This window comes from Oryctolagus cuniculus, chromosome 11, assembly GCF_964237555.1.
Source record: "Oryctolagus cuniculus chromosome 11, mOryCun1.1, whole genome shotgun sequence".
Lineage (NCBI taxonomy): Eukaryota > Metazoa > Chordata > Mammalia > Lagomorpha > Leporidae > Oryctolagus > Oryctolagus cuniculus.
The window spans coordinates 26237309-26254572 of record NC_091442.1 but is presented as its reverse complement, the minus strand read 5'-3'; the positions used below and the strand labels follow the sequence as shown (position 1 = coordinate 26254572).

General features: G+C 48.1%; 1 protein-coding gene and 1 pseudogene across 1 annotated transcript; one reads left to right on the top strand and one right to left on the bottom strand.

Moving 5' to 3' along the window:
• Window positions 1–8515: 8515 nt before the first annotated feature.
• LOC127490965 (small ribosomal subunit protein eS19-like) lies at window positions 8516–8991 on the top strand (annotated as a pseudogene).
• A 1113-nt stretch (window positions 8992–10104) lies between these two features.
• Window positions 10105–11939, bottom strand: DEFB121 (defensin beta 121). The gene is made up of 2 exons (XM_017341706.3): window positions 11375–11939; window positions 10105–10315 (listed from the first exon to the last, which is right to left on the bottom strand). Exons 1-2 carry the CDS (start codon window positions 11517–11519, stop codon window positions 10152–10154), a joined length of 309 nt encoding a protein of 102 aa, XP_017197195.3. The 5' UTR covers window positions 11520–11939; the 3' UTR covers window positions 10105–10151.
• Between the last annotated feature and the right edge of the window lie 5325 nt (window positions 11940–17264).

Sequence of the window (17264 nt, the reverse complement as noted above, 5' to 3'; positions counted from 1 at the left end):
CTCATTCCCACCCCCGCCCTGATGGAACTGGTCTCTGTAATAAGGTCCCCAACCGTGGATTATCCATTTGCAAGGTTAACCCTCACTAGGAGGTGTGTGTGGCAAAGAAGGAAACCACGGCACCAGGCAATGAAATGACCAAGCCAAGGCCACAATGGGGATCAGAATTCAAACCCTGGACTCTCCTAAGAGGCTCAGGCCGTGGAGAAAGCCGTATTTGCAACAGCATGCGAGAGGTAAGCGTTCTTCAAGCTGATCCACTGTGTAATCAAGATTTGAAAGCACAGAAAAGAGAGGGGTTTTGTTGATGGAAAAAAAAAATCTAAGGGAAGAAGGGAATGGAGTTAAAGAATTAAATGAAAACCTTAAACCCTCGAACATTTATGTCAAGTGCACCTGGATTTGAATCCGGATCGTGTGACTGCTGCAACTATATGAACAGTTGGTTTCATTTTGTTTGTTTTGCTTCATTTTTGTCTGTTTATTGTCTGCATTCACCTTTCCATCTGGGGAGAACCCTACCCTATGAGTTTTGAAGAGAGGGAGTGATGCTTTGCACCACAAAACTTTACAATTTCAAATACTTGCTTTCCTGCCTCCCTTGCAGCTAGGATGTGAACACACGGTCTGTGCTCAGCCAATCACATGATCTCATCCTGTCCTTTGAATCAAGTGCTCATTAATACAGGAAGGAGCAATAGTGGAGAATTAATCTTAGCAAAGGAGCCCACAGTGAGGTCCAGTGTCCAGGGGAAGTAGGGAGGCAGGACAAATGGGAGTAGGCTCAGGTCCTCATCAAAGGGTTTGGTGAGAACCGAATTTGCTCTGCACTGGGTCTGCAAGGTGATTTTCCACTCCGGCTCTGTCTAACCCCCATCCTTGGTCCCCACTCATTTTCTAAGCCTGGTTCTAGGAATTCTCTGAACTGGCAAACAGCTAAATTATTTCATTGGCTTAAATCCTAAATTGATGCCATGGCCAGGTGTAATTTCTTTAACCAAGTCTGGGGCAACAATACTATCTGGTTCATGTAAGCAACAGACAGTTCCTGTCCAGGGTTTAGTACAGTCCTTGGGAGGTGGTAAGTGCTCAAGACACGTCAGTTATAAGTTCTTTGTTTTGAGGTGAGCAATGAGGAAAAAGGGAGGCAGTTTGGGCCTCTCCAGTCTTACAAAAGCAAACTCGGTTTTCTCCCCTGTGTGGAGGGAGATGGGCAAGATCTAGAGAAGTCACTGTGGGGGATGGAAGAGAAAGGACAGGGAGCTCTGAGGGAGAGAACTGGGCAGCCAACAGGAAGACAGGGCCCATGCTTGGAGCACCAGGAAGGCACAGGGCCAGAAAAAAAAATCAAAGAAACTTAAGAACCCCTTTTACTTTCAGCATATGGGAATGCTTTGCCTCGTTTCACAAGAGTAACATTTTATTTCAGAGTTAAATTTTGCTTGATTTTTGAATTCCACTTGGCCACCACCATAAACTTCTTGGTGTCTGAGGTCAGTAAAGGTACTCATGAGGACTTGTTTCATGGGCAATGGAGCTCACCAGGACGACAGGGTGTGGGAGACACTATCTGGCTGTGACAATAATGCCAAGTGTTCAATCTGGACCAAGACTGAGCAGCTTACCTGTGTCCTTGAGCAAATCATTCAACATCTGCAAGACTCAGTACCGAATGAGACAACACAGCAGGGTGATTCCAGACCTGAGTTCTGAAGTTTGTCTCCTGGCTGTGCTACCTTGGAAGTCACTGAACCTAACTTGGTTTCCTCAGCTGTAAAACAAGAGAAATAATAATTCACAGGATTAATGTGAGGATTAATGAGTGAATATTCACAAAACATGTAGGATATTACCTGATACTTAATAACTGCTGTGTACATACCTGCTTTTATTATTGTTTAGACCAGGAGACTCCAGGCCCTTCCTGACTACAGCTCTTTCAGTATTCCTTAAGCTCCATTAGGAAACACCTGCTGTTACACATGAATGCCCAGAGAGCACCGTGGTGATGCAGAAAAGTGGCCTGGACTGGCATAGGAGAAATGGAAAAGGAGTGTTTAATTGCCATGGAGCATTTCTGTTTGAATGTCCAGGTTCATGTTTGTGTTGTACATACACATGTGTCAATTTGTGAATAGGTAAGTATGTCTAAATTTTGTATGTTTTATATATATATACTTATATATGTAAATATATATTATATATTTATATATAAATTTTATATATTTTATAGATACTTTGCATGTGTGTCCTAGTTATCTGTTTTTGTGAGCATGAGTACTTCGAAGCACATGTGTACGTATGAGGGTACTTTATGGTAAAAGGGAATTCATGCGTTTTCCATGAGCCTTCTGAAGACCACGTATGTAGTTTGTATGTAGACATGTAACTGGAGCATGGATGTGTATCTGTGTGTTTTCAGTCGTACTTGCATGTGTGCCTGCTCACAGGTCTTCCTACATATGCCACAGACCACAGCTCTGTCCAGTTCTGCCCCTTTCTTCCCCTCAGGCCTCTCCAGCCCCAGGCTCCGGGACACTATCATAGCAGGTGGATTCTCCTGTCGAGCCGGCGAGCTGGGCAAAGGCTAAGGGAAGTGGCTGAGGGAGTGTGGGTGGTCAGCAGGCAGATGCCACCCAGGAAATGGTGACCACAGTGAGTCTTAATCAAACAGCCAGGTTGGCCTGTGACTGCTGTGTGATGTCTCCTGGGGCCAGCCCAGACTGGCCTTGGTTGTGCCACCCACATGGGTACGTCCAGACCTGGCCCGTTCTGCAGACCAGGCACCACCTACTCCCTCAGATCTGTGCACTTGCATATAAAATTCTTGGCAGAACTCCCACTGCCTGAAGCCTAAATCCCACAGCAGAGAGGGGAAAGAACTCCCAGTCATCAAATTCCAGGGCAGTCCTGCCCACCTGGCCTCATCGACTCCCCCCACTAAAGTTCTGGGTTCATCATATGGCAAGAAGGTAAAGAAGTGAGAAGGGTAAAATCACAGCCTTCACGGACGACTTCACTTCCAGGCATTCACGCTCTGCGTGAGGGCCTGAGGCTCTGGAAGCACCATGCGAGTGCCAGGGGCTCGTGAAAGTACGGCGAGGCCATTTCAGAGGGGCTGGATCCTAGAGGAAATCCTTTAACCAATACCTCCCCACCTGTGGGTCCTGTCTCAAGCAGCGTTCTGTGAAACAAACACAGTGAAAGCATTGCTTCCATAATGTACTGAAATAATGACAGTCACGTGCCAATCATGAATGCTCCACCACACTCAGGCCTCAGTAGATACTGCACTGTATTTATTCATTTACTTATTTATTATTTATTTATTAAGTCCAGCTCTAAGACACCGCTGGCCTAGCTGTTGAGACGGCCAGTGCAGGCTTTGCTGGGGTTTTGTAGCATCTTCTGCTGGATCCTCCTAGGAGTAGTCCTAGGGGACTACTGTTCTGGGAAGCGAGGAGGGAGCTGGTCCTTATTCCATCATGTTAATAATTGTCACCGTTAGCCAGCGCCGCGGCTCAATAGCTAATCCTCTGCCTTGCGGCACCAGCACACCAGGTTCTAGTCCCAGTCAGGGCACCGGATTCTGTCCCGGTTGCCCCTCTTCCAGGCCAGCTCTCTGCTGTGGCCTGGCAGTGCAGTGGAGGATGGCCCAAGTGCTTGGGCCCTGCACCCCATGGGAGACCAGGAGAAGCACCTGGCTCCTGCCATCGGATCGGCGCAGTGCCCCGGCCGCAGCGCACTGGCCGCAGCGGCCACTGGAGGGTGAACCAACAGCAAAGGAAGACCTTTCTCTCTGTCTCTCTCTCTCTCACTGTCCACTCTGCCTGTCAAAATAATAATAATAATAATAATTGTCACCCTTGCTCTTTGCAGTGGGGATAATGCTGACGCACTCTGTTGGCTGTTCATTGGGAAGATCTGGACAACAAGAAACTGTTCTTTGTGGCAGCCTCCACCAAACGTGGGCCCAGCCATCGAGGCCTTTGTTGCCTTTCCCAGGGGCGTGGCCATAGTGGCTGTCTCCACAGTGATTCACATGCAAGCAATGCTGCCCGTCTACCTGCCACCTTGGGGTGCTTCATCTACCACCCTTGAAACCAAACCCCCATCTCCTCTCCCATATGCCATGACATTCTTCTCTTGTCCTTAAAACAAAAGATCCACTGTGGCGCAGCAGGTTAACACCCTGGCCCGAAGCGTCAGCATCCCATATGGACACCGGTTCGAGACCCGGCTGCTCCACTTCCAATCCAGCTCTCTGCTATGGTCTGGGAAAGCAGTAGAAGACGACCCAAGTCCTTGGGTCCCTGCACCCACACAGGAGACCTGGAAGAAGCTCCTGGCTCTGGATCGGCACAGCTCCAGCTGTTGCAACCAATTGGGGAGTAAACCATTGGATGGAAGATCTCTCTCTCTCTCTCTCTCTCTGCCTCTCCTCTCTGTGTAACTCTTTCAAATAAATAAATAAATCTTTTAAAAAAAATGAGGCCATTGACCAAGGACCATCACAGCAACGGATGTGACTGCCACTCATCCCTGCTAAGTGCTCTGTATTATAATTCCAACATGTATTTCAGTATCATTCTATGATTACTGAATATCAAATACTTGTGTAATACACCTGAAAGAAGGGATTGTCTCATGGAACCATTTCTGCTATTTTAAGCCAAATATATCTCATGTAGTCCGTCAGTAACTCAACTGGTTTTAGTTCAATGCCCAATGTGTGACAAATTCCATTCTGGGTACAGAAAAGAAAATCATCTGTAATCTTTGTCTTATGGAGATGATAATCTGTCATAAAGAGAAACACTAAGCAAGCATCAAGTACAGGTGTGTTACGTCCTGCAAAAGACAAATGCAGGATGTAATTGGCATGGCCAGGACGAGGGAGAGGTGAGGTAGGTACCTAAGGAGAGAGCTTTAAGAAGGCATCTCCATGACCCTGAGAGTTCCCCTTAGACATTCTACCCTGGGCACCGCCCTCTCCTCACCCTGGCAATGAGAGACTGAGGTAAGAGGGAAAGCATCCGGGTGAAGGTGAATAGTCCCTGATCATAGTCATCTGCTGCAGTTTTAGACACTCAGCATCTAAGGCCCTTTTCAGATTGGAGTTACTCTCTATCCTCTGGGTCTTGATAGGAAAGCTGACCTCTTGCTTCAGAAAGCACTAAAGGCAAATATTCTTTTGTGCCACCCTGGGGATTATCAGACAGGTATTTGATCCAGGACCAGCCAACTGAATGTTCTCATAAAAACTTGGAATCTTTAAAGATTAAATCCAAACCACAGCAGAGCTGGAGAAAACACTCACCTAGTGGCAGCATCAATGGCAAGAGCCCGGGTGTGATGCTGGTGCCTAAGGTGGATCACAGCAGGCTATTGTGGGTTCTGACCTGCCAGGGAGATTACAGGAGCTGCAGCAAGATGCAGCAGAAGACCCGGAATACGAGCAAAAATGGAGACGGGATGCTAATGAAGACCTGGGCTGCGAGAGCATCCCTGAAAACAGTGAGGTAAGGGGAGTGTTCCTAAAAACACTGCAGAAGGAGTACTGATGGCTAACAGTCTGAGACATCAAGAGGAGCAGATACAAAGTCCTGAGTCCCAACAGTATAGAACTGCCATCAAATTCTTGAGTGACTGCCAATACACAGACAGATCTTTGTGGATTCAAAGTGTAGAACAAGATCTTAATGTAAATGTAATCAGAATCTAGATAAATCCAGTTTGGGTGCAGTGTTTCTCACCCTACCCTTCCCAACCTCCTACTACCTGATACATCCTATGATGTGTTCAAACCACTCAATACCCAGATTGAGGAAAATCCTTTCTTCTTGATTCTACTGGTCATCAGAAACAAGTTCTAGAATAAATACCTTCCAGACCCAGAATAAACATTCCCAGCTCTCCTTACCTAACCAGGCCAGGAAAGGCCTCACAGCCCATGGCACTCAGTCTAGATTTTATTTTTAAATAAGAAGTCATTGTTTGGAGTTAAACAGAGCTGTGACAGTATATAATTAACCTCTAGGCTGCTCTGTCAAAGAATAATTAGCAAAACTAGTTAGGAGACTGTTGTAGAAGTTCAGACAAAGATGACCATGGCTTGAACTAGGCGGAAGGAAATGGATGGTTTTGAGATGCATTTTGAAGGTAGAGCCTTAGGATTTTGCTGATAGGTTGAATGGAGTAAGGCAAAATGAAGAATCAAAGAAGACTGCTGGGTTTGGAGCAACTGGGAACCTGTTGTTGCCATTGACTGAGGAGGGAAGTAAAAGGCTAGTATAAGGCTTGGTGAAGTGAGGTCCCCAGCAAGAGTTCCATCCCAGATACAAGAGGCGACCACGTGGAGATGTCACTCAACAGCACAGGTACCTGAGCAGAGAGGCTGGAGACAGCGTGGAGTTGCAGATAGGAACACGGGAGTGATCAGAATATAGAAAGTACTCAAATTACCCGGTGTGAAAACAGCCTAGGCTCAAGCTCTAGCTTTTGGGAAGGGAAGGAAGAGCCAGGCTAGAAATGGATTGGCCTTCTCTAGCTGATCAGAGGACAACCAGGAGAGTCTGGTTTCTTTGAAGCCAAGACAAGGACGCATTTCAATGAGGAGGCAGTGATTCCAAATCAAATACTTTCTCAGAAATCAAAGTACAGGAAAACAGGGCGGCTTCCACCAGGTGAGGCCATGTTGAGGATAGCTGGGTATCTTTCCTGGAGAAGTTTCAACAACGAGGTCAAAGCTGAACAGAATTGAGTTGAAAAGTTAACGGGAAAAAAAAATTGGCAAAGTGAAGGCAGACAACATTTTTAGAAGTTTTTCTTTGAAGAACTGCCAACAAATGGGGCGTGGATGAATGTGAAATTAAGGGAGGCTTTATTTTAAGATGAGGGGACCAGAGTACTTGGTATGATAGAAACAGACTGGGGGAATACAGATAAGAATTGCAGATGCAGTGCTTGAGTAGGAGAGAGGATGGGCTGTATACAGGCAGAGGGGCCAGCTTCTATGCCGAGGAAGGACATTTCTATAATAGACGCCATTCTTTCACCGTAAACTAAAGGAAGATGGGAGCTGCAGGACCAAATGCAAGCGTGCGTAGACTTCTCAGAGAGAAGGTAAAGGAGTTGCTTCCAACAGTTTCTATTTTCTCAAAATATGAGGCAAGGATTAGTATTTTAGAGGAAAGGAGTGACAGAAGATTGAAAAGAGGGGGAAATCCTGTAATAGTTATCTCAAAGAATAGCAAGTTTCTTGGAGAAGACAAGAGAGTAGGTGGGCAATGTTGAGTGCTATTTGAGTCTGAGGCCTTGAATTTCCAGCAGAATCAGTGAGGCCAGTTGGATGGTTCTTTTCACAATAATCAGCTGCTAATTTATACATATGGAGAAGGCAGGCAAGTGGTTGCATTCTACCATGGTTGGGAATTTGAGAGTGATACCAGGCAGAGTGAACAAAGGAACTGGCAAGGTCTGCAAGAGAAATGACCCAGGGAATAGATCCTGACGTTCAAGCCGAGGATGGAAGGAAGCAGAGTTAGGGAGGTGAACTAGTGAAAACAGGGTAGGGGGGTGGCAGTGGAGGCAAGAGCTCCGTTCCAATTTTAAGAACCATTAATTCGGCCGGCGCCACGGCTCAATAGGCTAATCCTCCCGCCTTGCAGCGCCAGCACACCGGGTTCTAGTCCTGGTCAGGGAGCCGGATTCTGTCCCGGTTGCCCCTCTTCCAGTCAGCTCTCTGCTGTGGCCCGGGAGTGCAGTGGAGGATGGCCCAAGTGCTTGGGCCCTGCACCCGCATGGGAGACCAGGAGAAGCACCTGGCTCCTGGCTTCAGATCAGCGCAGCGTGCCGGCCGCAGCGGCCATTGGAGGGTGAACCAACGATAAATGGAAGGCCTTTCTCTCTGTCTCTGTCTCTGTCTCTCTCACTATCCACTCTGCATGTCAAAAGAAAAAAGAAAAAAACACAAAACATTAATTCCAAAGAGGCGTTGAGGGCAAAGCGAGTAAGGAAGATCTTATTTTTTTTTTTTTATCAGCAGAGAATTGCTATGAAGAACCTAGAAGGAGAAAATATGGGAGTAAATATGAACCTAGATTCACCTCACATGTATCAAGAACTGAAGGTGTGCTAGGCTCCGGGCTGGGTACTTTCCTAGCTCTTCTCTCCTTTAATTCTCATGACACCCTGTACACTGTGTAGGGCAGGTCCCTGCGTTAGAGATGACACAACAGAGGGTCAAGTGACTTGCCCAGGGCCACACAGCCGATACTCTGATCCTGGAACCAACGCTCTTGCCCTGACAATCAGAGTGATACTTACGCAGCGAGGTTGGGGTTTCTGATCAGGAAAGTGAGTTGGGGGAGACTGAGGCCGTAAAGCTGTGGCCAAGTGCAAGGCTCTCACACAACAGAGACAAGTGACCCTCACAGAATTTCAGACTCAGGATTGAAAGAAAAAAAAAACGGTTCTGCCCATGTCCCCTGGCTGGCAGTGCAGAGGCGGCGCGATGCCTGGGGTTACTGTAACCCGCAGCAGTTCCCCAGAGCTCTGGCAGCCTTCCTCAACACGTTCAGGGAGCCGAAAGTCCCCAGTGGATGGACACGGTCAAGCTCTGCACCCATGCTGCTTCCACCACACAGCACCTGGACCCTCGGGGCAGAGCTAGTGTGAGCTCCCAGCACCTGGACCCTCGGGGCGGAGCTGGTGTGAGCTCCGTGACCACACAGCACCTGGACCCTCAGGACGGAGCTGGTGCGAGCTCTGTGACCACGGTCTGTGGTCTACCTCGACATCAGAGAAACGGCGCCGTGCCCAGCCACTTGTGCTAAGGCTGCAAGTGTGGCCCCCCGGGTCCCGCAAGCCCCAGTGAGCTGAAAATGGTGGAAAAGGACCAAGACTGGGGCCGCAAACTGACTTCTCAAGGACAAAGAGACCTGGACAGACTTCACTGGACAGGTGGTCGCTGCCAACAAGAAACACTAAAACAAAGGATGCTGGGTCAATAAACTGCCTCATTTGTTTAAAAAAAAAAAAAGTTCTTGATTAATCAGGTAAGTAGCAAGGGTTGGGAGTTGGGGATACTTGGAACCCAGACCCAGACCATGAGGCGGAGAGAGGTAAAGCCCCTATTGTCCCACTTAGGGGCTGACGGCAGCTCTCTCCATGTGTGAGAGACACGTGCTGGAGCCCCTGACAGGACAGGGCAGAAGTGCAGGTGCGTTGGGAGAAAGCTGAGAAGCAGTGGACTGACAATGGCTTCTTGTGTTCGTCCCAGATCCTTGCTTACTGCCAGGTCTCCCCTAAAATACCCAGAGATTGGTGCCCACAGCTGCCTCAGACTTACATCTCTAGACTTTAAAGCTACACGGCACAATACAGTAACTACTAGCCACATTTAGCCTGTACATTTAAATACAGATTACATTAAGTTCAATTAAATTAAAAAACAATTCCTGGGTCATGTCAACCACATTTAGGGTGCTCAGTAACCACATGTAGCTACTCTGCTGGACAACCCATCTTGAAAGTTCTATGGGCAGTGCTGGTCTAGAAGAAAAGAATCAAATGAGCATGAGGAACATTCTTTTTTTATTTAATTATTTATTTGAAAGGCAGAGTGACGCTGAGAGAGGGAGAGACAGAGAAAAAGAGACAGACCTTCCATCTGCTGGTTCACTCCCCAAATGCCTGCTTCAACCAGGATGGGCCAGGCTGAAGCCAGGAGCCCGGGTCTCCATCCAGGTCTCCCATGTGGGTATCGGGAACCCAAGCACTTGTGTCATCCTCTGCTGCCTCCAAGACACGTTAACAAGAAACAGAATCAGAAGTGCAGTGTAGCCAGGACTTGAACTGGGCATTCTGAAATGGGATGTGGGCATCCCAAGTGGTGACTTAACCCGCTGTGCCCAATGCCCACCTGTTGAACAGTATTATATAATCTAGGACTAGCTATGGAACAATAAGCTAGGAGCTATTTGCAAGGTTAATATTTTTACCACTTACTGGTCCATTCTGTTCTTACACACACACACACCTTCTTTATTTACTTGTATTAAGCATATAACTAGGTGGAATTGTCACACAGAAACAAGGTATAGCCAAGAGTAATTTAATAGAACTGTGGAATCCAGTGATGTTGAGACTCATGGTTGGAGCGGTATCTTTGCCAAAGAGGTGGATGCTGGTTTGACAGGCACGTACTTGGGATTCACACAGCACTTCTCCTCGGATTTGCACAATATATGGAATATTTCGCTCTCTTTACACGTCGCTCTGCACCTGCCTGATGTACCCCAACACTTCATCACTGAAAGCAAAAGGGAAGGAAGGAGCAGTGTCAGTGTTGAAAGCAAACCAAGAACTGAGGGAGGGAGAAGCTGAAGCCGACTGCCAGAGAGTAGCACAGGATAAGGAGATCCATGGGGAAGGAACCTTTACGAGGTGGCCTCTGAGCTCAGTGGAGATTGTAGACCACTGTTTTAATCTCTGTCTACAACCACTGTCTATAATCTCTGTCTATAACCACTGTCTATAATCTCTGTCTATAACCACTGTCTATACTCTCTGTCTATAACCACTGTCTTTTCTCCCTCCACTTGTGTCCCCAGTCACAGCCCCGAAGTCAGTGGCATGGGATCTACTGGACAGCTTCACCTCCTTGGCCAGCGCCCTGTGGAGAAGAAAGAACATCCCTCCCTCCAGGGTTTCGTCTCCTCATACAGTATAAGGCACTCAGAGCCCAGTGCCAATTAGCCACCTTGTCCACTTGCCCCCTGGCCCCCTCCTTCTGGCCGTGTCAATGAAAGGGGACAAGAATCTAAAATAAACCTATTCGAACATCGGTAAGTCCTCTAAGACATCAACAAAGCTTCCAAGAATGTTACACTCCCTTCTCCAAACCCCCTGGAACAGTTTGCTATCAAGGGAATTAGGAACAAACAGCTGCTCTGGGGAACCTACAACCTATAGGTTCCCTATAATTTGGGGTTGAGAATTAGAATTCTCAGCCAGAAATTGGGGAACCATTTTCATGGAGGCAACAATAAATCAATGTCCAAATCCTCCCAAGGAGTGTTTTTGGAAAAGCCTACACTTCCTCTAGACTCCATACCTAAGTCTCTTTCTCTTTGCATCCCACCCCAGGACCTCGTGTGCAACTTCTCCAGAGAGAGGAGGTCAGACAGGTCAACAAATGGGCATCAGCTGGTACTAGAGTACCAAACCTCCTCTTGACCAGAGCAACGATTGAAAGGCCTCTGTGGAGACCTCCAGGCCATTCTCCCAGCCAAGCGGTCAGAGCCCTCAGAGTTCCCTAAGCACACAGAAGGTTCCCTGACCCAAAGCCCCTCGGAGAGGTCCTAGTTACCTGGGGAGACCTGGCCCAAGAACAGGGCAAGAGGCAAAACCAGGAGAAGGAGCTTCATGAAGGATGGGGCCTGAAGGAAGAATGGGAGGCTTCTGGACTGGCAAGACAGGCAGAGGTCTGCATCCTGGGGGGTCCAGGTGGGCATTTATTGCCCTAAGGAGCAGGGCAGAGCTGTGATCAGTGAACCAGAAAGGGAACAGTCATTGGAGATCAGGCCAGCAGGCAAGTAATGACCCGCACTGATTGAGGAAGCTGGGAGACAGGAAGGGAGGGTGACACACAGACAGCCTTTCTTCTGAAGAGTTGCATAGTACAACTGGGCAGCTAAGAACAAGAACAAATGTTTCTGGTACTGATTTATTTCTGACTGAGGAAACTGAAGAGGAACCAAGTAGATCAGCGAAAGGGTGACACTTACATGTGCCCTGCGTTCTTTTCCAGCATTAAGGGCATTTTAGGATGTCCAGGGTGCTGGTGATTTGTTATCAAAAAAGGGCGGACACAGAAGTAAGTAACCCACATAGCTCCACAGTCATCACCCCGGAAATGAGTGCATCGGGATTCACGGATTGGAAATGCAGGAAAGCCACAGAACTTCTTTTTTTATTTTATTTATTTATTTATTTATTTTGACAGGCAGAGTGGACAGTGAGAGAGAGAGAGAGAGAGAGAGAGGGAAATGTCTTCCTTTACCATTGGTTCACCCTCCAATGGCCGCTGCAGCCGGCACACCACGCTGATCCAAAGCCAGGAGCCAGGTGCTTCTCCTGGTCTCCCACACGGGTGCAGGGCCCAAGGACTTGGGCCATCCTCCACTGCACTCCCGGGCCACAGCAGAGAGCTGGACTGGAAGAGGGGCAACCGGGACAGAATCCGGCGCCCCGACCGGGACTAGAACCCAGTATGCCAGCACCGCAGGTGGAGGATTAGTCTATTGAGCCGTGGCGTTGGCCCAGAACTTCTTTTTTTAAGATCTGTGTGTTGGAGCCAATGCTGTGGCATAGAAGGTAAAGCCATTGCCTGCATTGCCAGCATCCCATATGGGCACCGGTTCAAGACCCAACTGCTCCACTTCCAATCTAGCTCTCTGCTATGGCCTAGGAAAGCAGTGGAAGATGGCCCAAGTCCTTGGGCCCCCTCACCCCATGTGGGAGACCGTGAAGAAGCTCCTGGCTCCTGGCTCCTGGCTTCAGACTGGCCCAGCTCCAGCCATTGTGGCCATTTGGGGATTGAATCAGTGGATGGAAGATCCTTCTGTCTGCCTATGCCTGTCTGTAACTCTGCCTTTCAAATGAATAAACAAATCTTTTTTAAAAATGTGCTTATTTGAAAGACAGAATGGCAGAGAGAGAGAGAGAGAGATCTTCCACCTGCTGGTTCACTTCCCCAAAAGACTGCAACAGCCAGGGCTAGGCCAGGTCAAAGCCAGAAGCCAGGAACTCCATTTGAGCCTCCCACATGGGTGGCAGGGGCCCAAGGACTTGGACCATCTTCTTTTGCCTTGCCAGGCACATTAGCAGGAAGCTGGGTGGCAAGCAGAGTAGCCAGGACTTGAATTGGCACTCCAGTGTAGGATGCCAGCATAGCTGGGGGTGGCTTAACCTGCTGTGCCACACACTAGCCTGACACAGCCCTTCCTTCTAATAGCACATGTACATGGGAACCTATGGCATCCTCCTGGATGGCTAAGGAAAACCACTTATTGCCATTGTGGTATTCTTATAAGGTATTGTAGATTCGTTTTTTGACCCCAGTTCTTCACCTCGACTGGAATCCACACGTTTGCCAAGGTCCCGTTCTGGGAGCCCTTGACTTTGTCTTGCTGTCCTTTAATTTTGTTCTTAGCCTGGGCCTTGTGATGTAGGCACAGAAGTGACAGAATCTCAGTTCTAGGCACAGGCTTTAAAAGGTGATGCGTGGTTTCACTTCACCTTTTGTGCCTTGGCTGTCACCATGAGAAGAACATGTCCCAGACCCAAACGTCCTCATGATGGGAGCTACGTGGGGCAGAGGCATCCCAGGTGACCTGCAGATTTGCAGACAGAACTTTGGCTGCCCCAGCCATTCCAGCTTCAAGAGCAGCATTTGAACCAAACCCCAGCAACCTGCTAACGTGTGAGTGATAATCAAGGATTATCCCCAAGTGTTATAAACCCCAAGTGTTATTGGGGGGTTAGAGAGGAATGTTACTTAGTAATGGCTCACACACACATGAAGCCAGCAGCTAGGCCTAGCATTTTAAAATGAGCAAACACAAAAAATGTAATAATGAGGAAAATCTTCTTTCTGGCATGGAATAAGACTATTGTATCCAAGAAAAATTCATGATGTAAACCAAATGTCATCAAGCTTTCTGTAAAGATGCAGATAGTATATTCTTAGAATTGTGTCTATGAACTTCATTAAGTCTGTTCTCTCTATATTAATAAAAAGGTAAATAAAAAAGATGCAGATAGTAAATATAGTCTATACACCATGCAGTCTCCACCACAGCTACTCAACTCCTCAGCTGTAGCGCAGCAGCAGACACAGTCAAACGTGAGTGGCTGTATTGCAATACGTCACAGATGCAGAAATTTGAATTCCATATAATTGTCACATAACATTAAGTATTATCACTTTTATTTCTTCCAACTATTTAAAAATATAAAAAATCGTCCTTAACTGGTAAGCCATATAAAAGCAGATGTCAGACTGGCTGCAGACTAGCAAACATACAGGAGTGAATAATGCCAAATGAAGTCAGGAACACGGACACAGTAAAACGCATGCGCTGTGGGTGGGAGTGCAGCCCAGTGCCTTGACTATGAGGTCTGGGAAGGTTCAAGACCCAGGGTTTCCAGGACGCCTGTGAGGGCTGGGGGCTCTAATATGAAACAAGAATGATTCTGATAAACCTGCCATAAAGAATTAACCCAGGGGCCGGTGCTGTGGCACAGCGGGTTGACGCCCTGGCCTGAAGCACCCACATCCAATATGGGCACCAGTTCAAGACCCGGCTGTTCCATTTCTGATCCAGCTCTCTACTTTAGCCTGGGAAAGCAATAGAAGATGGCCCAAGTCCTTGGGCCCCTGCACCCGCGTGGGAGATCCGGAAGAAGCTCCTGGCTACTGGCTCCTGGCTTCGGATCAGCACAGCTCTGGCCGTTGCGGCCAACTGGGGAGTGAACCAGAGGATGGAAGACTCTCTCTGCCTCTCCTCTCTATGTGTAACTCTGCCTTTCAAATAGATAAATAAATCTTAAAAAAAAAAAAAAAAAAAAAAAAAAAAAAAGAGGGGCTGGTGCTGTGGCGCAACAGGTTAAAGTCCTGGCCTGAAGCGCCAGCATCCCATATGGGCACCGGTTCTAGTCCAGGCTGCTTCTCTTCCAATCCAGCTCTCTGGGAAAGCAGTGGAAGATGGCTTAAGTCCTTGGGCCCCTGCACCCACGTGGAAGACTCAGAAGAAACTCCTGGCTTCGAATCAGCACAGCTCCAGCTGTTACGGCCATCTAGGGGAGTGAACCAGCAGATGGAAGACCTCTCTCTCTGTCTCTACCTTTCTTTGTAACTCTGTCTTTCAAATAAACAAAATAAAATAATAATAAAAAAAGACTACTTCATATACTTAAAAAAAAAAAGAATTAACCCAACCATCTGCAACACGGGGCAAAAATGAAAGGAAGAAATGTTCCCTTGATAAAGGGCTTGCTTCTGGGTGGGCTTGCTGCTAGCAAGGAGATGAGCCCCCTGGACCGGCACCTATCCCTCCTCCTCCTTACGAAAGGGACGCACAGAAGGAACTGAGGACCTATTTGAGTTTACAAGGCCAAAGGCAAGAGCAAATGACACAACAGTGCCTTGAGTGTCTTGAGAGAAGGGAGCCACTCGTAGGGGCACCGTGCTTACAGAAGCCCTGGTAGAGAAGGTGCTTCCTTTATACAGCCAGAGGCCCCTCATGGCTCAGTTTCTCCTGCACTGAACTCTTGCTTGGGGTCTATCTCCCCTCGTTAAAGAGCCCATCACAGCTCTGCGTGTTTGCTCCTGTGGTCCCTGATGAGCAGAGTAAGATTCAGAATAAAGGAAGGATCTAAATCCACCATGTTTGTTACTTATCAGAATCAACAGTGGTTCTCAGCAGTAGAAAAAACGCTCATAGGCCGGCACCGCGGCTCACTAGGCTAATCCTCCACCTTGCGGCGCCGGCACACCGGGTTCTAGTCCCGGTCGGGGCGCCGGATTCTGTCCCGGTTGCCCCTCTTCCAGGCCAGCTCTCTGCTGTGGCCCGGGAGTGCAGTGGAGGATGGCCCAGGTGCTTGGGCCCTGCACCCCATGGGAGACCAGGAAAAGCACCTGGCTCCTGCCATTGGATCAGCGCAGTGCACCGGCCACAGCGCGCAGGCCGCAGCGGCCATTGGAGGGTGAACCAACGGCAAAGGAAGACCTTTCTCTCTATCTCTCTCTCTCACTGTCCACTCTGCCTGTAAAAAAAAAAAAAAAAAAAAAAAAAAAAAAAAAAAAACTCATAAAAACCCTTTCCTTTCCTTACCTGGCATAAGACATTGCAAGACAGAAGGCTGCGATTCTTCTGCAGGTTAAGGAGGGACTTCCCACACCTGAACCGTCTTCCCCAGCACCTCAGGAGTGTGCTCCCTTCTCAGGATGCCACATCCTCCTGTCCTGGTTTCTGCCAAGAGTCAGCTGTTTCTCCATGGCTCCCATTCCAAGGTCGCCAAGAGAAAAAATCTGATACCTACAAATTTCAGATTTTCTATGTTGCCAAGTACGAAGTCATGAATGGGGTGAATGCCTTTCAGTGAAAAACAGAAAACATAGCAAAGAATGTATGGGAGCAAAGCAAGAAAACTAAGAAAGCGAGAACCAAGATCTGAGGAGGGAATGTGCGCTTTCCAGACAAGACTCTCAAAGTGGAAAGGAGTCTCCCAGAGGCCCATTCATAAACTGACCTGAGGACTCAGAAAGGCAGGAGGCCTCAGCAGGAAGGTGTCTGCACTGAGGAGTGAACTTGACTGTGAACTTGACTGGAGTCCCCATGCACAGGTGCAGTACCTGGCCCTGAGGACAACCCGGTCCCTTTGTACAGGCTTCTGCAATGTTGTGGTCCTCCCTCTTCTGAGCCTTAAGTGACGGCTGCTGCCACCTCTGGCCTAGGAGAAGACAGATTCAGAACACTCCATGTCTGCTCCCTGCCTGGCCATTGACTCCAGGTTTGACCCTTAAATCATAAACACCCTTCACTGGAGAATGCCCAGCCTGGAAAAGCAACTTTTTTCTGTTTCCAGTGGATTTATCATGTCTTGCCCAGGACTCTTCTACCTCCCTTCTCAGGCTTCTGCCACTCGCTCCCGGTTAGTCCCTCTGCTCAGCACTGCAGCCGAGGAAAGGAAACACATCTCCATGTCCCTTTTTTGTAGTCTTCGTGGACAGGGAGCATTGCGGGGTGGTGGGGGAGAAGAAGGAAACATCTGATCCAAGTAGGCCAGGAGCCAGAAGCTTCCTCCGGGTCTCCCACATGGGTGCAGGGGCCCAAGAACTTGAGCCATCTTCTGCTTTCCCAGGCCATAGCAGAGAGCCGGATCAGAAGTGGAACAGCCAGGACTCAAACAGGCACCCATATGGGATGTCGGCACTGCAGGAGGTGGCTTTACCCACTATGCCACAGTGCCAGCCCCAGAAATTTTTAATTGAAACTTTTTTATGTAAAAAAGATTTGAGATCCATGCTCAGTTTTTTCAATAATAGGCATTTCCATAAACTTGTCAACATACCTTTGTATGATAATATTACTGATCTCTTGAGTCTTCTATGGAGATTAAATTAGGTAATACGTGTACAGGACACAGAACAGAGCCTAGTGTAGAGGGAAGCCCCTGGTGGCTTGAAGCTGACA